The sequence below is a fragment of the Lethenteron reissneri genome, chromosome 23, assembly GCF_015708825.2.
Source record: "Lethenteron reissneri isolate LAM-NWPU_2019-01 chromosome 23, ASM1570882v1, whole genome shotgun sequence".
Lineage (NCBI taxonomy): Eukaryota > Metazoa > Chordata > Hyperoartia > Petromyzontiformes > Petromyzontidae > Lethenteron > Lethenteron reissneri.
In genome coordinates this window covers 1,762,648-1,789,850 of record NC_083801.1, presented here as the reverse complement: position 1 = coordinate 1,789,850, position 27,203 = coordinate 1,762,648, and the positions used below count along the sequence as shown (strand labels likewise).

Here is a 27,203-nt window from a genome sequence, read left to right as displayed (position 1 = left end):
GGTGTATCTCTGAAGGTCACCTTTGTGTGTGTTTTTTTTATTATTATTAATACAGCGACGCCTGTTTACCCAAGAAAGCCTCACTGAGTTTACCCAAGAAAGCCTCACTGAGTCTCAATGATTTTTCAGGAGTGCCCTGCCAAGGTTTGGCAGCAGGGGGGGTGGGGGCGACACTGCTGCCTTGTCATCACAATTGAGCCATTTTGAGGACAGTAGTTCCTTGTCTGTGATGCATAGCTCGTTCGTGAGAGCTTTGCGTGAAAAGAGTGAGAGCGCCAACGCCAAATGTACAAACGTTTTATTATTATTAGAACGGGCGTCACTATTTTCCAAGGCATGGGTGGCATCTGCTTTTGCATAGGGCGTGATATTGCACACGGAGGAGTTCCCACTCGCGCGTGAAGGCTGGAAATGACAACTGACCGGTTTGACTGAACCCTCAAAGTGGGTTTGTGTTGCCACGTCCACCTCTGCGACGCTGCGTCACGTGCCTGGCAGCGAGCATCAGCCGACTGAACTTTAGCTCCCACAGCCAAGGGGGGCTGCGTCAGCTCCGCTTGTTTGCTGACAGTGCACCTCTGATTGAGTGACAAACTCCGAGCGCAGCGTATGCCCCAAGCAGGTGTAGCCTCCGTGCCCCGAGTGTGTGGAGACTCCCGGCAAGGCACGCGAGGAATCTCACGAGCACCGCGATTCATACGCGGGCGGGGAGGAGGGTTACATTCAGATCACGAATTGGCAATACTTCGCCTCTCTTGGAAAACCGACGTTGGTTACAAGTAAGTGTTTCTCCTGCTGAGATTTATTAACACGTGAAAACAAATGCAGTCGCGTCTCATCTGCGTTTGAACAATTAGCTGATGTATGGGTCATACGATATATACCTGATATGAATGCTATCTATATTATCCCAGGCTAAACTTGCGCATTTGTGTTGATCTATTACCTATGTATCTGATTTGTCCAATCTAATGGGAATACATCAGCTGTGGCATGTGTGCCTATTGTAATACGCACACATGGCACACAGACGTTTGCTCTGTAAACCTTCGGTAAAGGATAAAGGTACAGCGCTGCAATTTCTTGCCTCATGCCCATGCCAGAAGAAGGGCCTCCACTAGCTGGAGCTCTAGAGAGCCGCTCCATCCCAGTGCGTGTTTGGTCTACTATTCCACATTGTCCGGGCATCTTGGATAAAGGTTGAAAGTGTCCCCACTCTATCCCTCCGCACACGCGACCTGCCGATGGACTCACTGTGGTGAAACCGTTCATATTACTAGCTGTAAAGAAGCGGGGGAGGGAAGGGTGATTTAAGAAACTTGTCCATCGCCATATTCTGATCAGCGTGCACGTTCAGCACCGCTTAAGAATTGCTGGAATTCACTCGTGGTAATTGTGGCCCAACCACCGATGGTAAGCCTTCGCTACAGCTATCATTCCAATGTTGTCTGTGTTGGGATTGAAGAGGGGGGTGGGGGTCATCACTTTGGGTGTAATGCCACCCCCGTGTACTTGAATTTCCAAAACTCAGGGCGGCTGTGATTCAGTTCAGGAACCATTTGTGGTGTTTTTTTGTCTTTGACATTGTTGTGAACGTAGTCGCGAGAGCGTGTGCTGGGATCACTTGATCCCTTTAGGTACAAGGCATGCAACTAAAATATCACGGATTTTTTTTCTGTTACACATGATTCAAGGTGAAAACTTGGCAGTATCCTCCTGACAAAAGAGTCTTGAGACTCAGTGAGGTTTACCGGGGTAAACGAGCAGAATAATAATCTAGGATTAAAGCTTTCGTGACTGCAGGAATTACTATACTCATTGGTTCTTTCGGTAAAGTCACATATGTAGAAATAAAATAAAATAAATCACGACGTTTCGAACGCAACACAAGCGCTCGTCCTCAGGTGAAAATGGCGTAAACCACACAGCGAGGGAACACACAGAGGGACATCACGTGACACAGAGCGCACAGAGAACGGCAAACTGCACGGAGGCAACTCGTGTCTCATGAGTTTAATCAATATAACACTCGTAATTCCTGTAAAAACAAACTCTGCCACACCTTGTGCTTAAAAATTACTTTAAAAAAACAAACCTGGAATTTTAATTGCCTCCTAAGATATCACCTGAGGTCTATCAATTGGCGAGACGGTAAATCCGATCTGGATGGCCGTGTCTCCCCGAGTCACAGGGCCCGTTACTCAAGCTGGGGGGGGGGGGGACGTCTTGTGTCCTGCAAGCTCTGGCAAAGCCGCACATCTGTCTCTGTTACCAGGATAGACAATATCCAAACTGTGTGCTGCGGACAACCTTGCCAATTTGTGAATCTGGTCCAAAGTGTCTCCATGACCGTAGGCTTTCAGGGCGGTCTTCAAGATTCATTAGCCGCCATCGTGAACCAAATTCACATTGTCACATTCTGCCCATGGCCTACCTGATTTCCCAAAAGTAGACGCCGTATCAGGAAAACCAATTTCACACGCGATCGGTGACTTACGTTACATCTCCCATCTCAAACGTCCGAAGGGCACCCCCAGAGGCAGCAATCCCTGTGTCCACAAGGTGGCCAGCACACAATTGCCTACTCGTTTTATGTCACAGGATCTTTAACTTCCATTGTAGAGTACACTGCGCGTATTTACAGTTCATACACCTGCGGATTCGAACTGCAAAACCTCTGCAATAAACGGTGGACAATGTTACCACGATTGTTACCATGATTGCCCAGAACTACACGTTATCATGGTGTCTTCAATTGTTTTCATACCACGAACAATTAGTTTCAGAAAGTAAATACCTTTCAAACCAGAGGATGTACCCTCTGTACGTCACTGAAGGTTCTTCGAGCAACACAAGACCACCTTTAGGATTCTCATGATTTAGTGTAAATGGCAGAGGTTCCAAAAACCTAACTGAAGCATCTTATCGAAGATCGTACGAACTGTCGGATTGACCTCTCAGCTGAGCTGCTGGCTCCCTCTTTCACTTGGTTATCAGTCATTGTTGCTTTGCCACACTTTGCCCCCTCGTTTGCTTCATACGCACAGCCGGATTCACAAACCGGACATTGGTTTTTGGTGCGAAAATAGAATTGGTCTACTTTTGAATTTGCCTGTATTTGGCTGCCTGGATTAGAACCCAGAATCTCAGAGGCGCCAGCTCAGCACCCTGACCTTTGAGCCTCCCGGCCACCTCCGAGGCATTAACGCCACTTAATTAAAGCGCCACGTTGGCGAGATGTTAACTTCCTTGCCTGGTGTACAGGAGGTCGTGCGTTCCATCCCGACCCTGACACCTGCTGTATATTTGAAGTTTGCATGTTCTCCCCGAAGTCGCGTGCATTTTTCTCCGGGTCCTCCGGTTTTTCCCTCCACATTTAGAACCGTGTGTTTAGAGTATTTGGCTGCGATAAATGCCCGCGTGATAAGCCACTTCGTTGAGCTACCATTTGTGGCCAGGTCACTTCTGAAAAAGAGCTATGCAGCTCAGTGGGCCTTACCTGGTAAAATAAAATAAAAAGTCGCTGTCACCTTTCTCGCTCGCACGTGAGCAGCTGTCCTGCTGTGCAGGGTGCTGTGAAAGGCAGCAAGTGTGAGCCGGCCGCGTGGCTGTGGGGCGATGATAGCTCGCATGCAGGGGCTGGATACGAGTTGAATAGCAACGATAAATCCATGTCCCAGTTGTGAATGCAGCTGCTGACAGCGAGTGTGAACCCCTCTCCTGCACTCGGAGAATACTTGCAGTGGGCACGAGTGCATACAGAGACCCATAGACGCACACAGAGACCCATAGACTCACACAGAGACCCATAGACGCACACAGAGACCCATAGACTCACACAGAGACCCATAGACGCACACAGAGACCCATAGACTCACACAGAGACAAAGACTCACAGAGACCCATAGACAACACATCGAGACACGTAATCACACAGACCAACACAGACACGCACAGAGACCTACAGACTCGCACAAATTCCTGCAAACTCCCATAGACCGATAGGCTCACAACAGAGACCCATAGACGCATAGATATATTCACATATTTATTAGCACGGTTGGCTACGTACAGTGCAAAGCTAACATTCTCTCCTATGAAAATTCCGATCGACTGGAAATAATGTGTGCAGTCTGAGACACAACGTGAAGTAATATACAATATACAATCAGATGAAATATTCAGGCTGCATGGTGGCACGGTGTGATGGGGGGGGGGGGGGCGAAAGCCATTATTATAAATGTTGTTCTACGAGACCGCAGACTGCGCAGCAAGGATTGTTGGCCATCAGCTGGAGGTGTGCGGAAGCATCATCCTTCGGTGCATCGAGTGAAGAAGGCCCAAGCTGAGAGTGCGTGCCTGCAGTTGTATTGGTGAAGATGGTTTTTTTTCTTATTATTTTACACGCTTTCTATTAACTCACTCTGTCTGTTGTTGTTGTCGTTGTATCACTGTTTCATTGCTTTCATGGCTTTATTTTGGCGATTTCGAAAAGGTTTTTTTGGTTTGGCCATGTTTGTTTGTTGTACGGAGTTAGACTGATGGCCTTAATCTAAGTTGTCTTGTGGTTGTTGTTGTTTGACTTGCATCCCACTGGGATTTTTGCACACAGCGTTGGTGTACGGTGCTTTTTCTTTAATATTTTGCTGTCTTTTCTTGGATTTTCTATTTGCACATAGTCACATAGTCACTTTAAGATGTTTTCTTGTTCATGTTTTTGTTTTTTGTTTGTTGCGATTGCACCTGATTCAAGAGCCGAATGGCTCACAGGACTATACCTAATGAATGAACTTGAATCCTCAAATCTTGTAACTCAATTTTAACCCACTTCCCAATGTGGTATCGACTACAAACTTGGTATACTTATGTCATACTGATGACAATACTATATTCTATCATAAAAAATGAAAAAAAATATTTTGAAACATTATTTTTTTATGTTATGTTTCGGCTTGGGTCTAATTGTCCATGCTCAACTAACGTTGGCTGTAGATCACCACGGTCCCTGACGTTATGGCAAGCTTCGGGGCCACTTCCTGGAGTCGTGGAGTTCTTACATTACTTATTCTTCTTCTGTTTATCTACGTGTTGAATTGCCACGGCGCTAGCAACAGCTCTGGGCACTGTGTGCGGCACATTATGGTATTCAATTGGAATATTGATCAAGCTTGTGAACTGTTTTCAATAGATTTCTGTCCAGCACTTGTCTTTCTTGTCATTCCTGCCCGGTTGGTTTTTCCTCCCATTTCTATTTCCTTGTCTCGCTCGTTTTTTTACGTTTTTGTTTCCGTCTTTTTGGTGACCCCAGGTCACTTGCTCGGAATCAGAATCGGTCACTCACTCTTGCAAACCAGGCTCTCTCTCCTGGCCTCTTCAGAGTTCTCGACCCAGTTAGGCAAAGTCAACTAAATTACGCATGAACCTCATGCTGTTTTCATGAGCCCTTAAAGGGGAGAAGCTCGTACACAGTCCGTGCACTGCTTACGAACAACAAAAACAGCTGTACACTCTCTTATTTAAGGCTGTTGGCTAAAATCAGGCTGTTATGCTTATTCATAGCAGCTAAGAGCTGTCTCGCCACGTCTGCTGTGCCTTGACAAATAGCGAAACCAAAGCCCCCAGGAATGCGTTCACAGAGGCCATATATAGTTTGTTGTCCGTAAGTAAAGCTTGTTTACACGTTTCAGATTTACACAAATATGTGTATATACAAACGTGTTCTGTCTTCATATACTGTGGCTAAATTGAATGTACGAGAACATCGTTAACTGTTACCTATTCTTGGCGTTCATCCACAATTATTTTTAAGGAAAGCAGCTCGGGTGTGGGTCATCGGGCAGACACGGTAGATCATGCCACATCACCATGGCGTGGCCGCTGACTTGAGCACTTTTGTAAGGAAGTGTGCCAGTTCTGTTTTGAAGTCGTTGGAAACCCTCCGCCCACCTCCGGCAGACAGATGTCAACTACCTCGTACTCGCTTTGGAGCTTTCGTGACTGCAGGAATTACTTTTTGGTTCCTTCGGTAAAGTCACGTAGAAAGAGAATCAATTAAATAATAGAATACGACGCTTCGATTGCAACACAAGCAATCATCATCAGTAACAAATGAATGAGACAAATCAAACCTAGTAAGCTTAGAAATATAATGCAATATAACACAGAGAGTCGGCTAACATAACAGTCAACACCCTACCTGGTTGATTATGTTCTTCCAAAGAGTGCTTTCTTTTTTCCAAAAAGAGATTAATTTTATTTTCTACCTACGTGACTTTACCGAAAGAACCAAAGAGTATGGATTCCTGCAGCCACGAAAGCTTCAAATCAAGGTTAACTACATCGCCTGGTATACAGGAGGTCGAGGGTTTGATCTCGACCATGACAGCCTGTAATATTTGGAGTTTATATTGTTCTCCCCGTGGCCGCGTGGATTTTTTTCTGGGTCCTCCGGTTTTTCGCTCCACGTTTAGAAACAACATCACGCGTTTAGAGTATTTGGCTGCAATACATTTACATGCGATAAGCCACTTTGTAGAGCTATCATTTGTGACCAGTTCGCTCCTGAAAAAGAGCTGTATAGCTCAGTGGGCCTTACTTGTTAAAATAAAAAGTAGTTTAGTTTAATGTAAGATTTTTATTCTATGTACTTATCTCAGATGTTCTGAAGACTCGGCTCCTGGCGAGGGTTCCCATCTGCGAGGTGTGCGTGTTTACAGGCTCTAACGAGAGGCAATTAAAAAGGCGTCTCTGCTTAATCTTGCACCGAACACTTGCGTCACGGTGACGTCAAGGGAAAGAGGAGGTCGTTCCCTGTCAGCCTCTGCTGAGTATGCCTACTTGTTGTTTTGCTTACGCTCATGTATCCAGGAAAGCCTCTCATAGCTTTACGAAAATAAAAAGTTTACTGTGAGTCTCAAAACTCTTTTTCAGGAGGGACCTGGCAAGTTTTTTTTTGCAGTGGGGGGGGAAATATTTCTGCTGTGTGTAATCCCAATTGAGTAATTTGCAGGTGCATTTTCAGCATTGATGTCTTTGGTCAATACCAGTTACATTATATATACGTTTTAATCTGTAGCAGAGGGGAGATCAGACAGACTCCACGCAGAAATGGTGCCCTTTTCAGGAATCGAACCCAGGTGCTATTTGCCGCGGGGCAAGTGTTATGACCGCGCTCCCAACCCTGTCCGGCCACAACGTTTGAGCAGTTCCTCCTTGCACAGCAAACTGACGAGACAGAGGCCACAACTTGCTGCCACATTGCACCGAGAGACGCTTTCCACGCAGTTGAGTGTTTCGGACACTGGCCCGTTCGATCGTGCCAAGCATGCCGCCCCCTTGACGGAGAACGTGCGGTGAGGTGTCTATTTTGGGACGCGCGCAATTGAGAACACGCGCAAGCATGCAGCCAGGCAGGGAGGCAGGCAGGCTGCCCACTCCAATTGGCTGCACGGAGAGTGCGATGCACCCGGTGCCGCTCGCTTGCCGAGTTGTAGGCAGAGCCTCCGCGGCACGGACGCTCCATGCGGACGCGTGTCAAGGACTAACCACCCGCCCTCGTCTGGCCACGCCGGCACGGAGAAGTCCACCGTCTTGTCAAAGTACAGTAATCACGTTGAGGTCGCGTGACCCAACTTTGAATTTGAGCTCGTGAAGTGTTTGTGTGTGTGTGAGACGCTGTTCAAGTAACGTTCATGGTAGCACTTCAAATACACGGCCTTGCCGTGCGCTTATCTGTCGACTTCATGTGCGCGCAGACCTTTTAAGGACTTGTTTTCGAGATTTGTTGAACGTTTTTTGTTATTTGGAAAGGCTTTGCTCAGCTTCGGAGTACCCAGCCCGGAGAGTAATGCGTGAGCAACTTGACCCGGTAAGAGCCGGTTGAGAAACTTCACGCCTTTACCTTGGAGACGCGAGAAAGCGCTGTTTGTCGCATGGGGGCGGTTAATGACATTTGTGGCTAATTTGAAAATAGGCCAATTTTAGCAAATTACATCATGGAGTGTGCAAAGGGTCCAATTTGCGGCGCGGATGAAACAGCGCGCTGTGCAGCGCGTCTCCGTGGTAGCAACGCCGCCTCTGCGTCGCGTAGAAGCGACCACCGTGTTGTTAAACGTATCGGCGATTTCGAATGACGTCTTGGGAATCTGAAATGACGGCCGTACAGCTCGAGTCTAGACGGTGCAATTGTGGGGATGCCTTAATTCCTCCCTGGTACGTGTGTACGTGGAACTTCTTTTGGCACCGTACTTAGCCAAGCGTGCCAATCGGTGGTGCGGTATTCCCAGGTCCTTCACACCAAACCGTGCTGAACCCACGTGGAGCTGCGTGCATTCACGTTCACCTCGTCCTCGCAGCAATCGCGAGATGCGCAGCGTGCCACGTGGAGTGCTTGTGCCATGCTGTACGCTTAGCCGTGTGGCACGCACCGCTGCGGTTACGATGGTTGCCACAATCGAGGGCCCGCTTGAGGAACGCCGCCTCGGTTCGGTGCAGCGCCATGATGAGCTCATTGTTGTCCCATAACAATGCAGACGGGGCGATGTGCCCAGCCCCGTGCGTTCATGCGGGTCAGAGTCCCGGGGACTGTGGCAGTCCTCCACAGGCGACGCAGCTACGGCCACATTAAGTCGAGCAGCGCTGGGAATACCACGACCCCCCCCGCCTCGCGCAGCCTCGTGACGCAGAGTGAGCTGCACGCTTCTCCTGAGCTGCTGCGGCTGCCGCATCCGCTGGTCCTGTGCAGCTGCATGAGCAGCTGAGAGACCGCAGCGCTCCTTCTCCGCCATGTGGCTCTGCCGGGCCGCTCGCAGGTGGTGAGGCGTTGCCGGGAAACACAAAGCCACATGCCTGGCTCGGTGACCGGATGACTCTGGGGCATCCCAACGAGTTCCGCGCATGGATTTCCAAGCCGTATTTTGTGATTACGTAGAAGGAAAATAAAAATAAAACATTTTATCATTCTCACGACGTTTCGGCCACAACGTACGCAGCCATCCTCAGGTGAAGAACAGAGCTGTTGGAAAGACAGCGTCTTCATTATTATTATTTCCCTTTTACGTGACTTTACCGAAAGAACCAAGAATATGAATCCCTGCAGTCACGAAAGCTTTAAATCGAAACGTATTTTGTGACTTAAGCAAGCTTTTAATTTTCATGGCTTCTTCTTCTTATATGTGATCACTTTATATAAATAAAAAAAGGGAACGGTTTCATGTTGCTTCTTTCAATCCGAAGTATTTCAGGGCATGGCTTCCTCTCCCGGTCTCTCCTTTCCGTGCGTGAGCGAGGTGCCAGGCAGGGCAGCTGCACAAGTTGCTCTGCTCTGCGGGATTCGCAGTGCGGCTGGCCAAGGGCCGCCAGCTGTGCCCAGTTCCCTGTGCGCGTGCAGACTCACCAACGCATTCGGGCACCTTCCGTGCGTGCGGAGATGGGGAAGCATTAAACGTTGCCATTGAACGTTTCTAATAGATTTGCTATCCAATGTGTGATCATAGTAAGCTGTGCATCATAACTCTCTTCACATTCCCAGTATTTTGTACGCATGTATGTTTAACTTCTTTTACAGCGTATGTTGCCAACCGTGGCTAATCGGAGGTGCGGGAACTTGCAAAGTCAAATTTCTGTCCAGCTGCTTGTCTGGTCTCAAGCGGGGCTGTTGCCTGCAATGGCAGCTTAGGGGCCGTCCATAAATGACGTCACGCGATTTTGGACGATTTTTGACCCCCCCCCCCCCCCTCGTCACATGGCGTCACAAAAAGTCAGACCCCCCCTCAAATATGACGTCACAAAGCTCTGCCCCCCCCCCCAAAACCAAAGTTCCATTTTGAAATAAAACATGCTTCAAATCGCTTTAAACTATTGTCATTGTAGTACGTATTTAATGTGGCGCTGCACTCTGATGTTGTAGGAGTGTTGTTATAACAATTAGTGTTGTTATAACAATTATATATTCATTTAAAGTTGTGCATTTTTACGTGACGTCACATTTCTCAAACCCCCCCCCCCCCCCCATCGTCACACATCGTCACAAATGTCGGACCCCCCCTCCCCCCAGGTGCGTGACATAATTTATGAACGTCCCCATAGTCTACTATTAGTACTGCGTTCGTTTACTCAGGAGATCCGCATTCAGTCTCAACTCTTTTTCTGGAGGGTCCTGACAAGTTTTCGCGGTAGGGGGTGGGGGGGCGGCGATATTGCTGCTGTGTGGTCCCAAATGAGTAACTCGCAGGCGATGTTTCATCACAATGGGGACGTTTCACCAATTCCAGTGACGTGGATCCATACAGGCGTCTGTGCTCGTTGGATTAGGCCGCCGCCGACTGGTTTCACGTCAGGATTCTACTGCTGCGTGGAGGCCGTCAGGAAGTCCGAAGCAGATGATTTATTTCTCACTGGAGGAATCCGATGGGCTTTCAAGCTCCTTTTCAAAAGATGTCCAGTAGGGGCGGATCAGAACGTTCAAACAAAAAAACAATACAAAACACGATAGCATTGTAAAGTATGGGAAAAGTAAGCAAATCACACAAAAAACCACAAACAAAACGAAACTATTTATATTATACCAGGTAAGGCCCACTGAGTTATTGGCTTCAAATGATAGCTCAACGAAGTGGCTTATCGTGTGGAAATGTATCGTAGCCAAATAATCGAAGCACGTGTTTCTAAATGTTGGAGGGAACAAAACAAGGTTACGTTCTGTAAGCTTTACGGAACATTTCCGTCTTGAGTTCGACTATGCCACAGAACTGGTTGAGAGAGTTAAGAGATTATTCGGGGGACAGCGACCCGCCGTGAGTTCCAAGTAGAAGCGCCGCCTGGCGCCGCGTTTGCCACCGCTGCTGCCGCCACTGCTGTTGGGGTAATGTGGCTGTACGTGTGTGCTGTGTGCAGGCCATGGAAGAAAAGGAAAAGACGCTGGTGAAAAACTGGCTCTCTGAGTTCAAGGTGGGCAGTGTGAAAGAGCGAGAGCGAGAGCCTCGGACATAAGCCCCCTTGGCAAAAACGTAACACCCCGGACCATACTCCTTCGACACAGTCCCCATGTGCTGGAGAAGTGCTGTTGGGATTGAGCTCATCATTTAAATCCCACTTCAGGGATGAGCTGCCCCTCATCGCTTGGAAAATAAAACATCTTGTGGGTGAGCGCCACCTGGAGGTGATCGGAGGCTGTACATTTGTGTGGTGTAAACGTCGTGTAATTGGGCACATTGTGTCGCGTGTTTAAATTGCATTCGTGGGTGCCGGACTGGTGTGTGACGTTTGCTCCAGTTCACGCACGTTCGTGGCGCCACTAAGTGCCAGGGTCATTACGTGGTTTTGTTCCCAATGCTTTTCCTACCATTTTGGTTGCTGCACTGCATTTGGATGCGTGGGTGCCGTTGGAATGTCAGGCCGGTCCCATGCAGGGGAAAGTTATGCAAGGCCTCCACTTGTGTGCAGGTCACCACTGCAAACGAGACTCTGATCCCTTTGTCTCTTGAGTTCTCACCCCGGTTAAACAAGGGGCTGGGAATGCTGAGCACAGGTGAATTCCACATGTCAAAACCTCACAAGCTGGGAAGAGGAAATGGGTCCTTTTGGAGGCTTTGCCTTGTTTGACTTCCTCAGCAAATGCCTTCTCACGTGTTCTTCCTTTTCGTAAATATTTGTGTAGTTTAAACTGGAGAAAATAAAACATCTCCAAAGGCAATTGTTCTCTGCGTTACGTGCCCTTTGTAAACACCGGCACACGCAAGCATCAGTCGTACATTTCTGCTCGTTCAAATGCAGTGTAGCAAACAACGATGTTGGGGAAAGTATGGGGAAAAAACACGTGTTTTTTACGGCTCCATGGACATACGTGAACCCTAACAAACAACTCAAGTCTACCACCACGAATGCGTATAAACACGCAATAGTTGTGGCCACAATTATACGATGTTTATACGCAAATATACAACTGATGTCAACACTAAGCGAACGTCAATAAATATTGCAAATAACAATCGCGACATTCATGTTCGCTGTCAAGTGAGCTACTGCAGTGTTGAAAGTAGAAAAGATTTGACGTGACCCTTCTCGTCCCATAGTCACAAGCGTGACTTCATGCCAGGCTCCTGCCTCGGGATTTTTTTACCGCTGAAGTAGGAGTGAGCGAACGAGTGAGCGATTGAGCGTAGCTGGCTGCATATGTTGCTCAGCAAGTTGCATTATCTCACTGCACAGATCTTGGAGAATTACTTTTTCGTGTGAACTTGAGCATTCAAATGTAATTCTGTAGATCCTCGCGTTAACTCCTTGGTAGTGAACGACTCAGCTGGGCATAATGATGATGGAGCGAGGTTCCTTCAGCTGTCAAGTTTATTTTGTTTCAGGTGGGATAGGTCTCATTTGCAGACTTGAATGCTTCATAAAATGTTGAAGCATTCAATTGACTCTATTAACTTGTGTCCATTACAGACAATCGCGATTGTATAATATCTCTTCATTGGGAATTAATATGTCTCAGAGGACTGATGGGCTTGTGTGTGGCTGAGTGTTGATGGTTATTCTTCGTGCTTTCGGAGTCCCTGACCCTCTGCTCACGATCATTAAGGACCTTCATGATGGTGAGCGGGCACGGGTAAAACTACGTGACCAGGAGCATGTCCAGCCACCGCATGTCTAAACAGCTTTTGTTCGGCCGGATAGAGGGGGCTAAACAGGCGCGGTATGGGCTCGAGAAGAAATGGAGTGATGTGGTACTGGAGGCTGTGGAGCTGAGTGGACTTGCCGATGACTGGTACCAGCGGTGTCAAGATCGGCCTCTGTGGAGGAGACTCGTGAAAGACGCTACTGGGCAGTTGGAGGGCAGAGGAGCGACGCTCACAACAACGAGTGGAGCGCCGGGTGGCTAAAGCACAGAAAGTTGGCACAGTAGGGGGCACAATGTGGTGCATCAGCCAGTCATCTCAGGCAGTTGGCCAGTGGCACCTGGGTCTGCCCCGTGACCTCCTGCCAGTGGGCGTTCGACACTTCACGTGGCCTCAACGTGCACATAGCCTGGCACAAGCGTCGTGGTGATGTCACCGCCACTTAGTGGTAAATGGCGGTTGTTGTTGTTGTGGCTCGAAGTGTAGCGCTACGAACCCAGTGACTCGAGTTCGTTTCCCACTCATGGCCAACACCAGTGACAAATAACTGAACAGCTCCTGGGCCTCCCCTAGGTTGACTCAGCCTCAAATTAGTACCTGGTACGAGGTGTAAACATCTTCACTGGGGAGACAAAGGCGTGGTGCTGGCCATCCACCCCTTCATGTACTATGCCGACCTTCATAGGCGCTACTTGCGAACAGCACTTGCCCCAAAAGTCTGTTTTGTCTATGCAGGGCATCTTTGTCTTTGTGGCTGGGTGCTGATGGATTTTGTGTTGTGTAGGGGCTGCCGGAGGTGGCGGTGGTGGCATATGCCGAGAGGGTGCAGGAGAAGGCGAGCGTCGTGCCAGCGCTGTACAGCGCCATGCGCGACATGGGCACAGAGGTGAGCGTCCGCAGCCACGTCCAGCCACGTGCCCAAGCCGACGCATCTCCTCTCTGTGTGCACGCTGCCACCAATGCCCATGGTAAAATGCAAGCTGCTGTTGGCCCCAATCCTTACGTCACCCGGTTAGGTTGGCGTACAAGACGACGTGTGAATCACTTCGCGTCTAAAACACTACCAGAATACGAACCCAGAGACCCCCCCCTCCCAACCCGGCACCACGAAATATTAAATTTCACCACCGTCTGGATTTTTATAGTTTCCTTGTAATTTTGGCATGGACTCGTGAGCATCATCTGCAGACGCAACACAACTGAAGTGGCATTAGGCAAAGGTCCAAACGCAGGAGCCAATTTGAAAAGAGTCTTGAGACTAAGTGCGGACTTCCTGGATAAACACATCAGCGCAATATTATTTCTCTGACGAACGACTCTGTGTCTCGTAGCTGCTGGAGCCCATCTGCCACCAGCTGTTCGAGTTCATCCGAAGCGGCGAGGCCGCCCTGCACAGGTTCGCGTTGCAGTTCGTGCCGGAGCTCATCTGGCGCCACCTGTCGGCCGTGGCCCGGAGGGACAAGCCCAGCCAGGGGAGCGTGGAGGCCCTGCTCCTGGGCATCTACAACCTGGTGATGATGATGATGATACCCCACAGCCCGCCGCCCTCCTCGCCATGCTGTCTCGCTTGGTTCAGCGCGGGTGGCGCAGTGGCAAGAGGGGAGCTTGGGTTCGATTCCCGACTCGGGCGCTATTCTGTCTGGTTTTCCCCGGGTTGCTTCCATAGTAAATGAAAACAAAAACGCACAATCGAACTGGCATTGGCCAAAACATCACAATGCTGACAACATTCCTACCATTGACTCATTTGGGATTAAACACAGCAGCAGCAACATCACTACTGGAAAAACTTGGCAGGTCCATCCTGAAAAAGAGTCTTGAGACTCAGTGAGGCTCTCCTGGGTAAACGAGCGTAGTCGGAGCAACGATAGTCGACTTAAGCTGACGTTTCAGGCAACAATAGCCCTGCTATTTCTTAAAGCTATGAGAGAAAAATGGAGAAGCTGGAAGAAGCCATGCAGAACGAGTAGAGAATACAAACTCTTCACAGAGAGGCACCCAAGTCGAGAATCAAACCCAGGCCCTTCTTGCGGTGAGGCACAGGTGTTACGAATATCAGTTGGAGCAAACTAGCTCTCAGGTGTATCTCAAAATTTGCTTACTGGTTCTTGGCTGTGACGGAATGGGCATGAAGTTATCAATGTACACCTAAAAGTGCGTACATAAGGTACATTGAAAATAGTGGATTTAACAATTGTTACGATAAATGACATGTATTGCATTTTTATTCATTCGTTAATCTACATGAGCGCATCTAAATATGTACAGTAGTCACCTCGGTTAACGTTTTTAATCCGTTCCACGAAAAATACTGCGAAGCGAAATAACTGTTAATCGAAGAGAGAGCCGATTTTCATTGCCGAAACAGAAAACGTAATGTAAACAAAGGCAGTCGGGGTCTCAACGCTCATAAATGGGCGTCACTGATTGTCCGAGGACATGGTTCAGCTCAACTTACGAGTGCTCGGATTGCCCAAATTGTCTCCCGCGTGCATAACGTAGACACAATGTTAATCAGAATGTCAACGTCAGGCGAAACCATGGGGTCACTATGGGAGGCGAATCGTTAACCTGAAAAACTGTTAAACGTTGTCACCATTAACCGCGGGACCGCTGTACTTTTGTTGTTGTAGGAGACGGTGGATGATGAAGGAAAGCCGAAAGTTCTGTCATTTACCGTGCCTTCTCTGTCCAAGTCGTCCATTTACCACGAGGTAAGGTGAAATAATAGTTAATCAGGGCGTCAGGTCAGCTCCACTCCGTTCCGGCAGGGCTCTGCACAGCGGGAGCCTCTGCCCTCTGCCCTGTGCGTTCGAGGTCACGCGCTTGTTTGTCTGTCTGTCTGTAACACAGGTGGGGGGTGGGGGGTGGGGGTTAGCCACGCTGCTGAGGTGGAGGGGTTGATAGGGGAGGGGCTGATGACCTCAGCGACCCTGGGCTGTTGGGGAGAGGAGCAGCGACGTCGTCACGCCAGATTGGGGTGATGTTGGGAGGGGGTGGGGTTGGGGGTAATGACGTCACGGGACGTTGAAGGGTCGGAAGAGGCGATGACGTCACGCATCACTGCTGAGTTGGAGTTGAGGGGTGAGGCCGTCACGCTGGATTAGGGTGCGTTGGTGAGGAGAGGGCGTGACGTCACCAGACGCAGGGGGGGGTGATGACATCACCCGACAACGGGTGAGGTGCATGACAGAGGGAGCGATGACGTCAAGAGACGCCGTGAGTGGTGAGGAGGTAGGACGGGCTATGACGCTACACGATGCTGGTGAGGTGCAGGGAAGGAAGTGGTGATGATAAAGCATACGTATTCGCCATCGTTTTATCGGCCAAGTTTCGCGGATTCCTGCTAGTTTTTTTAATGTATTGTTATTCTTGTTCCGCTTGTTTACCTGGGAGACCCTCACCGAGTCTCAAGACGATTTTTTTCAGGATTGGTCCTGCCACGTTTTCAGGCGATTGTTGCTATACAGTGAGGGAAAAAAATATTTGATTCCCTGCTGATTTTGTACGTTTGCCCACTGACAAAGAAATGATCAGTCTATAATTTTAATGGTAGGTTTATTTGAACAGTGAGAGACAGAATAACAACAAAATCCAGAAAAACGCATGTCAAAAATGTTATAAATTGATTTGCATTTTAATGAGGAAAATAAGTATTTGACCCCCTCTCAATCAGAAAGATTTCTGGCTCCCAGGTGTCTTTTATACAGGTAACGAGATTAGGAGCACACTCCTGGAACGCATCGACTACGACCGTGCAGAGAGCGACAGGAGACCCCTACGTGATGACAGCGCCGCCCCGTTGTCCTGTCTGTGCACGTGACTGAGCCGTGTCATTCTCGCCCGCCAACCTTTGCTGTGCGCAGCCATGCAGCATTGGCTCCCTGGCGCTGACGGAGGAAGGTCTGAGCCAGCGTGGCGCCGGCAAGGCCGTGTACGCGGACTCCTACCCACAGCGCGAGTCCATCACGGCCCAGAACAGGTCCGCACCAAGCCCCGCCGGCTCAGGGTTATCTGAGCGGCACCATCATTTCACCTTCACAGTGCTCGCTCGCCCTCGAAGAGACCGCACGGTCCAGAGGCGCGAGGAAGCTAGGCAGGTAGCAGCATCCAGCAGCATCCCACCCTGTGTGATGCTACGCCGAGGCAGCCCTACAACCGCTTGTTCCTACTCGCGTGACGTAGTTTCATTCGCTCAAACCTCATTATATCCAATTCGCATCCGTGTTATAAAAACGTGTTCCCTAATCATTAATCACATTATGTCAAATTTGCGTTGTGAAAACACGCGTTATAGAACAGACTACAGATAGTCCCCGAGTTACGATGGTTCGACTTACGATATTTCGATCTTACGATGGCGATAGCGATACGACAAAATTGTAAAATATTTAAATTTCGTACGGCAGGCAAATGCAGCAGCGTACGAATCTTGGTGAGTACAGTACAATATGATACATTACGATACGTTCAATGCATGTATGATACGTAGCTTTAGCGATTTAATTTTAAGGTTACCACGATACGTTCAATGTAGGTTAAAAGTTTTTATAGAAGATAGGATTGTTTCCTGAAAAAAACTTTCTATTAAATTGCAGTTCATATAGGTAGGCTAAGAATTGACCCTGGTTTTCTTACTTTACATTTTACTGTGCAATACAGTATTGTAATTAATAAATACATACAGAATATTGTTTATACAGTACGGTACTGTAAATTGCTCTGTTTTGCTAAATTATCACCATTCTTTAAGACTTCTATGTAGGCTAGACCATCTTCGACTTACGATATTTTTTACTTACGATGGGGTCCTAACGCATCTCCATCGTAAGTAGAGGACTACCTGTATTTGCTGTAGTTCTGTCTGCTGGCAAGCTGGGGTATGGCACCTCAACGCAGTGCTGCACGGCAGGCGTGTAAATGATGAGCCTCCGCACAGCAGCTGCGCTCCGGAGCGGACAACCGTTTTTCCCGATGTCACTGTTGGTGCTAATTTTATTTAATCGTTCCTGATTATGGCGACTGTTGTTGACTTCCCACACACGAGTACCGATCTGTGAAGAGGGCAGCCGTAGTCATCTTGTGCTTGAAAAAAATGTATGCTTGTTTACCCAGCAAAGCCTCACTGAGTCTCAAGACTCTTTTTCAGGAGGGTCCTGCCAAACGTTCACGGTGGGGGGCGGCGATGTTGCTGCTGTGCAATCCCAATTGAGTAATTTGAAGGTCATTTTCAAGCATTGGGATGTTTGGCCAATAGCAGTTAACATTTTTTCTAAAAATGGGATGCAACCAGAAAACCCATGCAGAATAGAGAACGCACAAACTCCGAGTCAGGAATCAAACCCAGGTGCTTCTTCCTGTGAGACACAAGTGGTGTTATCGCTGTGTTACTCTCCTGCCGCAGCTCATTGTCATCCGTATCTAATAGACTAGAGATTGTAAGCAGCAGGATTCTATCCCACCGAACTGCATGGCACAAATGATTCTAATTCATTCCTCTCCGTGCCGCCCACTACGGCCGCACAGGTTTGAGGTGTTTACTTCCCTGCTCCTCTACTACAACTCCAACATCGTCTTCATGCCCCTGTCATCCTACCACTCGCTGTGCCAGCTGTGCACCAGGTGAGAGCACGGCTGAGCGAGGGGAGGCCAGCACGAGCATGAGCACGCCTTGCAGAGGCTAGCCGAGACCAGGTCTGAGCGAGTGGACACATCGAGCAGCGTTCGGTGCCTTTGTAGATTCACTGCTGCTATTAAGTCTCTCCTGTGTCACCTCGCTTGTGTTGCCTCTCTCTGTCACCTCACATGAATTGTATTTCCCTGCCATCCTGCTGCACAAACAAAACACTTTATTTCCTGCATCATCATTTAATTTGTGGGTCGGAATGTGAAATCTCCAAAAATATATAGTTGAAAGAGGAATTGAAAAAATATGTTTCTACATGTATACGTATTCAGCCAGTCACACATTACCAAGAATACACATTCGTGAAGTCATGTATTTTTTTAACCATATTAAAACCACAATGTGTAGGGATTGGTGTCCCGCGGCAACAAGAGCAGCCACACCCTAGCCGGTCAAACCAGCGTCTCCACACTCCTCAGCCCCAAAACCCGTGACCTGTTCAGTTCTTTAACCCATGACCCTCTGCTGTATTCCAGCTGCCGTGCAGCTTACGGTCTCTTAAGTGCAGTGTTAATCACTTATCCGTCTTGAGTCTGCCCTGCCGACAATGATTTTTCGTCAGCCGTTGTGAGAGTGACACGTGGCAACTCCTGGCAGGGCATGCGTGAGTGGATTCCCACGGCAGAAGATGAAGCGAGACTGGAAGGAGCCGCACCCTCGTGTGCCTCTGCTCGCCGAGTTCCTCGTACAGCTGCTGGAGGGAGTCTACCACGCCATGTCAGTGCCGCACCTCCACAGCAGTCCGCTCGGCGAACTGCGCACGCACCACGCATTCACTACGCGTGCACCACGCACGCACCATGCACCACGCACGCACCGCATGCAGCACGCACCGCATGCACCACGCACGCACCATGGCCTTTGGCCTGCGACATTGCAGGCTGTGGATAAACATTCACCTGAAATCTCCCATGGAAGTACAAGGAGATGATGCCCCATTGCAGGCAGTCTGGCGTATTTGTTTTTAATGCAGGGGTGATGCAGCTTTAGAACACGAGTAGGGCCATGAGTTCCACACGGCACTGTGGCGCTACTTTGTGAGAGAGAAAAACTTCCCTTGGCAGCCTGGGGGGGGCTCGGCACTTTGGCCCTTCTGGTTTGAACCAGCGGAGAGAGAGAGTTGGTGTGTGTTGTGCCCTCACACTTCTGAACCACCCCACAGGGAGAATGCAAAAGCACAAATGGTGATTGATCCAGCAACCACTTGCAGTATATTGGAAACCGTTTGCGTATGTTACGTGGATACTTTTCATTCGTTGCACTGGAAACTATCACCGATGTTGTCATTTTGTACCAAAGAAGATTGCACAAAGTTTGAAGAATGTAAATAACAAACTGGATATATGTGCTTCATATTTATTTTGCACGCGGCGAAACATATATGTGAAGGAGGCGTTGTCTGCTTAAGTAGCTTGTTTTTACATTCAACACAATAACGCCAATGATGATTTTCACGTCTCTGGCCTCTCCATCTCTGTGCTAGGAAAAAGAGCCACTGCCTGATACATCACCTATTGTGTACTTGTCCTATTAAGGCCTCGGTGTTGAGTTTTGCTGTTGTATCGGCGGCAGGCGGTCCGTACAATGGGTGGCGACGTTCTGTTGACTGCCGGGTTCTGGGAGGACAGGCGCCTTAACTTCTTAGCACAGAATGTTTACATTGTAGCTGGTAATACAAAAAATTCAGTGAGAAAACTCATGTGTTGTGGAATTGCAGAGGAATGCTTAGTCGTGTGAATGTACATGTAACATAAAATGGGGGCAGTCACGGCCAAATAAACAACTCAAATATCTACACAAGGCACACTCCAACAATTGCCCAACCTTAAAATTACTGAAAGGTTTCTTTATGCTGAAAGTACAAGACTTGAATAGTGTTGATGATCATAACAGATAATTTTCTCAGTTTTTTTTTACTTTGTATCTTGAACTTTGTATTTGTTTGTCTTGCAGTTACAATGGTGCATGGGACATGGGTAAAAGGGCAGTGGAAGATGCCCTGTACCGGTCTAAACTTGAGCTCTACCCTGAGCCATTACTGGTAATATAACTAAATGTATGCTGTTTCACGCACATATATCTTTTTAATCATTCATAAGCAGGGATGTACAAGAGAATTACAAATCTTGGTAAATAGGGTTATGAGGATTCCAATTAACATTGACATATATAGACTACATCTTATATTTTAATTCATCATTAGCCATGATCTATCCCCTGCTGGATGTAACAATCCATTTAGCTCCTGCACACGAGCTGTTTTTATTGCTCCATGTCTACGGTGGACGACCCGTTGCGCAGTGGAGATGTTTTCCAGATTTTCAGATTAATCTGAAAAATCGGACCCTAGATACGATGTTTCTTCAGGAACTGATGAGGAACAACTGACGACGTTCACGTACGTCATCGGAATGGGAAAGGGGTAAATTGCCATTCCTGTGAAGAGCCGGGGTTGTGTGCGAGCAAGCGACGAGTGAGCGACGCGCGGGGGGTCCTCGCCGTGGAGCCGAGCGATGGTTGGTGACGCTTCCTCGCCCCCCCGGCCCCGGCCGCGTGTGCGTGCGTGCAGCTGGCGCGCGCCATCAAGAGCTCCCTGCTGCAGGACGCTCCGCACGCTGGCCGGGGCCGCTCCCGCTGCCTGCAGCTGGAGGTGACGCCCACCTCGTCGCGCATCTCCCGCAGCGTCGTCACCAGCGCGTCCATCCGCAGCCACCGCTGGAAGAAGGAAGGTGAGCTGGCACGGCGGGCCTGGCCCAGACAGGGGTCGCACCCTCGCACTCCGGATTCTCCCATCGCTTCAACGGACGAGTGTTCTACTTCTGGTTCTTCTTTTTTTACGGCTTCTGCAACAAATGCGGTTACGCGGAGCTTGGAGGTGCTCGAGTGGGGATAATTGTTTACCCGTTTTAAATCTCCGAGCCGCTACCACCAAGATCCTGGATTGCGCTAAAAAGCACAACGGGGAATCAGGTCGACGCATCTCTGCTCACGAGCAATGGACCTGGCTCATCTCCATGGGTGGTGCGGACCCACTTCTCGAAATCCCACATTGAAATGGCCAGCATCTCCATAGAATGACCATTGTTTTACATCTCACAAAAAGGGTGTACTTTACTGACCCTGGAGAGATGATGTTTTGAGTCAGCCCCTGAGCAGGATGCAAACTCGCAAATTTATGATTATGACTCCAATAGTACAACAGAGTGCGCATTAACACCGGCTGTGAGGGGAACTCAGAAGACAATAAAGTTAACGAGTCACTACTGTGTCTAAATGTAAAAAACTTGTTTGCTTATTGCAGATAACACTATGCAAGATTACATTAAAGATATTGTTAAGTAAAGAATGGCTTTGCAAGTGTGCAGGCCAATTCTCGATGGTAGTGTCATGTTCTCATGTTTATCCACGCACCACACGCACCGCACGCACCGCACGCACGTACACGCACTGCACGCACACAGGTATCAGTGTCAGTCCTGTGCAGGCCGACCCCAACTTCCCAAACGGCTCGGTCTCTCCGCCCAACCTCTTGTTGGTCTCTGAGCACGTTACAGTCGTCCTTGAGCAGGACGGCGAACCCACTGAGCCGGGCCCAGAGGGGAAGAGACAGAGGTCTCTGAAAAAGCCCTTAGACCATAGCGTAAGTTGCCATTCCGTTGAGCGTCTTTGAGAGTGTGGCTCTCCCCCGCACCCCCGCCCCACCGCACCGGCAGTGCTTCAAACCAGAGGGGCTTGAATGAACCCTCCGCCGCATGAGCCACCGCGTGCGGCTGCTACCCACCCCGCTCGCGTTGTCCAGCCCGGCGCGCCGTCGACTCGTGCATGCTGCGCGTGCTCACCGTCCCCACTCGCCCGCCCGCCCGCCCCAAGCCCAGGCCCAGGCACAGGCCGAGGATGGTGCAGTGGTGCAGCATGGACCACTGCGATTCCTAACTGCTTGAGAAGCATGCGTCGATGGTGTTAATGATAACGTAAAGACTGCTTGACCCCAAAAAACCTTTCCGCATTCCTCCGAGATTACAAGCGTAACTCAATGTTGCCCTCGTTCATAACCTTCCCCGTTCTTGTTTTTACCAGGAGTTATCATGGTAATACTGGCGTGTGCAGTTGTGATACTTTAATGTTCGTGATTAACAATTAAAAAAAACATATTCGTGTTGTACTTTATCAATATTTATCCTGTACATTATTCAATTTTACATCCATATTTTCTGGCAGGAGAAGGAAGCGAATGGGACCAGCAGTTAGATACGGAGGAAGACAGTTCCCTTTTGGAAGGAATGGGAGACGTTTTAAGCAACGGCAATTCAAGCAAGTCTCCAAACTGGCGGGACTCGGATGAGGCCCTTGTAAGGCGAGAGCGTGGCGACAAGCAAGCGGTCGAAGTGGACTCCCTTCCGTTGGGCACTGCTGCCAGACCGACCAACGGCGGGATTGTGTCCGCAGTCGACACCAGTCTCCCGACCGTCATCTTTGAGACCGAGTTTGGCGCGCACGACTATTCTCCCGGCCTTGTTGTTCCCGGTGAAAGCAGAGCCCACTTGGGGGCAACGCCAGGCAGTCCTTCCCACAGCCGCTCGTGCGAAGTCGTGTATCGCTCTGGCGGCAGAGACGCCGGCCAGGACTCTGCAATCGACCGGCACTCCACTCTGAGCCTCCAGGATGATGCACGGGGAGGCGCCGAAGGGAAAACGAGCAGACTTCTTCCCGAAGATGCCCTGAAAAGGCTCCAGCGAACACCGAGCTTTAAAGTCCAGCTGATTTCAGCACTGTAACCTTTATGCTGTGTTTTAATAATCACACATGTTCGGATTTCTCAGGTGATCCTGATGGATTTGCTTTTATCAAAATGGTAAGCGCTCCACAGTGTACAGTAATTACAGCCAATTGACTTTATGCCAAATGTTTTGTGTTTTTAATTCGTGCCAACACTATTTTTTAAAGATGCATAAGAACACAATCGTTTTATACTGTCAGTAAATTGTAACCTCATGGCAAAATAATTTTGAAACCTTGATTCGCATTTTCATCGTTGCACGGGTGGTAGCCATTTAGGTCATGGATTTCTTAAAAAACTTTTTTCATATTAAGTGACAAGAGCACACAAATAAGAATGTGTCCTTGGGAGCTCGACGGTTAAAATCCACGCCCACGTGGCCGCTGAGACGGTGACTAAACAAGTGACGATGACGTGTTTGCAGTTGCCCCCAATTGTCCTTTAACGAGTTGAGAGCGTATTGAGGTTAATTATTAGTTATATGGACATGTTCATTCTTTTCGAAACTTAATTGAAGTTCCTTTTTAAATCTAATATATGTGCTCTGACGTTGGCACATACTGACCTCTTATTGTGACTTGCGGGGTGTTAAATGTCCATTCTGGAGCCCATCTGATTGTTTTTTGTGATTTCACCAACCGCATGGTGTTTTTTTGTTGCAGAAAAGAGTGGAGATGCTTCACAGTGTGAGTGGGGGGGGGGTCTGATTACTGAGCCAGTAAGGAGTGCCGATGTCATTCGCCAGGGTATCAGAACCAAACAGTCCTGAATGAATCACCACAGCCTAGGCTGTGGTGATTAGCAGCAGGAGCGGTTAATTAAACCGTTTATCCGATGCAAGTCGGAGCAGTTGTGAAAATGCTAACCACTACATTTAGGAATATCAGTAAATGGGGGGTTACCTAGATATGGGTAAAATACATTTTCATTGCAATGTAAATTATATCTATTGAACGAAAATCAACCTTTCACGTGTCTACTCAAGTGGCAGTCACACATAGAGGGCTTTGTCGAGTGTGCACCCCATGCTAATGTGCAATTACCCAATTGACCAGATGGGATTTATATTTTAAGGATATTATTCAGAGACTTCTAATCCTGGAATTCCCTGTCCTTGGAGGTCAGGATCTCGCAGTTGTTGGAGACTTGTACGCCTCGCCTGAAAGGCCCCGCCAACTCTTTAACACATCTCGCTCGAGTTCTCTAACTTGTCCCTTGAGTTGTCTTTTATATGCATGGCACTTTGAGATCCATTGTTTAAGGGCGCTTATACACCTAAATTATCGTTTAATATGAAGATCTTTCAACCACCGTAACCAGAGCACATGTCTTTGCCCTGAAAATGAGCGCTCACGGAGAGTGTGGGTTGGCCAGCAAAGTCCACTGAGCAACAGCCAAGCAGATGGCACGGGGGGACATGGGGCGGAATGTTGGCCTCATAGCTCAATGGAGCAATGACCGCTGACCAAGGAACTTGGACGAGTGTCGTATAATACCCACAGAAAATCATTGCCGATTTGTTTGCAACTTGTTAGTTTTTGTTTACCGAGACACTTTTATTGAATCTCACCAGAAATATCCTGACGAGTAAAATCAAATGTCACATTGTCACGGTGGCATGTGTGCATGCCAATGAGTTTACAATTACAGTGTCAGTGTTTTGTAGATTACTGATAACTTTATTAAATCTGCAATTGTTTAATAGCCGAGACTCAATGTAGACTTTGCTTTAAACTTTCCCTATTTTATCCGTGTATTTATTTTAAAAACGTGATTTTCAAATGTACCTTTTTATCCTCATGGAATTCTACAAAATGCTCTGCTCTGTACATACTTCCAAGGCACACACATAAAACATAAACCGCGTTTGGTTCACTTTTTTAATTTTCTTGCCTCTTATTTGTGTCCATTTGAGAGAAGCATGCGACTCAACAATACAACAGCCGCCATTCGCCACTGAGTGGCGGTGACGTCTGTGCCAGGCCAGGTGCACTTTGAGGCCACGTGAAGTGTCAAAGGCTCTCTTGACAGGTAACTGTACAGGCCCAGGTGGTGCCGTGGGTTGACTGAAACAACACACGTGTGTCCTCTAACAGGGGTGGGGAACGTCTGGCCCGCGGGCCGTATAAGGCCCGTGAAATCATTTGGTCTGGCCCTGCCAAATCAACCGCACGACTTGAAATTCAATAAATCTAGGCGCTTTTTTCATAGCAACATACATTTATTTTTGTATGGCCTGCGAATAATGTTATTAATATCCAAATGGCCCTTGGCAGAAAAAAGGTTCCCCACCCCTGAGTCTCGAGGCTGGGGCAAAGCTCCTTGGAGGCGTCACCATAAACATCGGACCCACAGATGGCGAAGGTCGATGGATGGAGAGTTGGGCAGCCTGAGCAGAGGGACTCAACTCTCCATTTAGTGGCTCAGACCTACAATTGGACCTCGCCTGTCCCTGGACAAGGCTGTCGGGGGGCTCAGGCCAGTCCAATAATCACATGGAGGGGGGCGGGGGGGGATCTGGGAATCAACCTGAAGACGATTGCCTGTGTTGTGATCGAAACGTCGTGATCTATTATTTTTCTATCTACGTGACTTTACCGAAATACTCAAAGAATATGAATTCCTGCAGTCACGAAAGCTTAAAATCAAGATGTAAAGGAATCGATTAATAGATTCCAACAAGGAGGCGTGCTTGAAATGCTATAATATAATCCTTATCAAGCCCGTCATCCACTCTACACCTCTATTGGCTCTTGTATGTGCTGTGAATAAGGGCCATTGCCCGAAACGTCGCCTGATATATTCATTCTTAATGCCGTACGCACGGTGGTGTTATCGACACCAATGCCAACGGACCCACCGCCAAACACTCTAGCAGTCTCCTGCACGTTACCCGTCTCTCCACAGACAAAAACACGTTTTACTCATCCCCATCCATGGGCCTATGTATGTGAACGTGGACACGCCAGCAGCCATCTAAATAAAGATTCCTATACAGGACGGTCAAGATAATTTTATTTATTTTACCAGGTAAGGCCTCACTGAGCTGTGGCTTTTTTTCAGAAGCGACCTGGTGACAAATGATAGCTCAACGAAGTTGACATTTATAGCATCCAAATACTGGGCCGGATCTGAGCCGAGATTTTGGGGGTCTGGGGTGAGATTCGGGGGATCTGGAATGAGATTTTGCAGATCTAGGGAGAGTTTCTGGGGTGAGATTCGGGGGATCTGGGTGAGATTCGGGGGGTCTGGGTGAGATTCGGGGGATCTGGGTGAGATTCGGGGGGTCTGGGTGAGATTCGGGGGATCTGGGTGAGATTCGGGGGGTCTGGGTGAGATTCGGGGGGTCTGGGTGAGATTCGGGGGATCTGGGTGAGATTCGGGGGGTCTGGGTGAGATTCGGGGGTCTGGGGAGAGATTTGGAGGATCTGGGGTGAGAATCGGGGATGGCGCGGTAACATTGTTGATCACACGCGGATACATCTCAACAACGTCGGTTTCACGACGATGACTATCGGTTGTGTTTAAGAAACACGTTGGTGTGGCCACTGCGAGAATGCGACCGTCTCTTCCCACACATTAGACATCGACACAACACAAAATAGTTTTCTTTAAACTTCTTTAGCAACATTTTTTCTAACCAGGTAAGGCCCTCCTGAGCTATTCAGCTCTTTTTTGGAATCGACCCGGCTATCACAAATTACAGCTCAACCAAGGGACTGGAACAAAAACAAAATGTGTACAGAAAATGGCTATTATTCCCCACAAACTTTGCTTTTGTGACCAGGACAGTGATATTTTGAAATTTACCTATTTTCAATGAGAAAACGTGCTGTGCATGTGTCATTCCTTCACGTAAAGTCCTGGTCACAAAAGCAAAGTTTGTGGGGAATAATAGCCATTTTCTATACTTTTGAGGCATAAGCAATTAGAAAATAACACTACCCAGGAACAATAATCGTGTTACATAGGGGCCGTCCATAAATTACGTCACGCACCTAGGGGGGAGGGGGGGTCAGACATGTGTGACGATGTGTGACGAGGGGGGGGGGGGTTGAGAAATGTGACGTCCCATCAAAATGTGCAACTTTAAATAAATATAGACAACACGTTCTACTAAATTAAA

General features: G+C 48.4%; 1 protein-coding gene across 3 annotated transcripts; it reads left to right on the top strand.

Annotated features, from left to right (window-relative positions):
• Window positions 1-368: 368 nt before the first annotated feature.
• Window positions 369-24,956, top strand: LOC133345826 (hyccin-like). Of its 3 annotated transcripts, none has more exons than XM_061556841.1 (11): window positions 369-779; window positions 10,894-10,947; window positions 13,399-13,500; window positions 13,946-14,125; window positions 15,248-15,328; window positions 16,481-16,596; window positions 18,141-18,236; window positions 18,898-19,017; window positions 20,254-20,341; window positions 20,870-21,029; window positions 22,519-24,956. In XM_061556841.1, the coding sequence occupies exons 2-11, from the start codon at window positions 10,897-10,899 to the stop codon at window positions 23,073-23,075; spliced, it is 1,551 nt and encodes a 516-aa protein (XP_061412825.1). In that variant the 5' UTR covers window positions 369-779; window positions 10,894-10,896; the 3' UTR covers window positions 23,076-24,956. The 3 variants fall into 3 exon arrangements, with proteins under 3 accessions (XP_061412825.1, XP_061412827.1, XP_061412826.1); XM_061556843.1 differs by lacking the exon at window positions 369-779 and adding an exon at window positions 4,333-4,351; XM_061556842.1 differs by lacking the exon at window positions 369-779 and adding an exon at window positions 7,431-7,598.
• The last annotated feature ends 2,247 nt before the right edge of the window (window positions 24,957-27,203 follow it).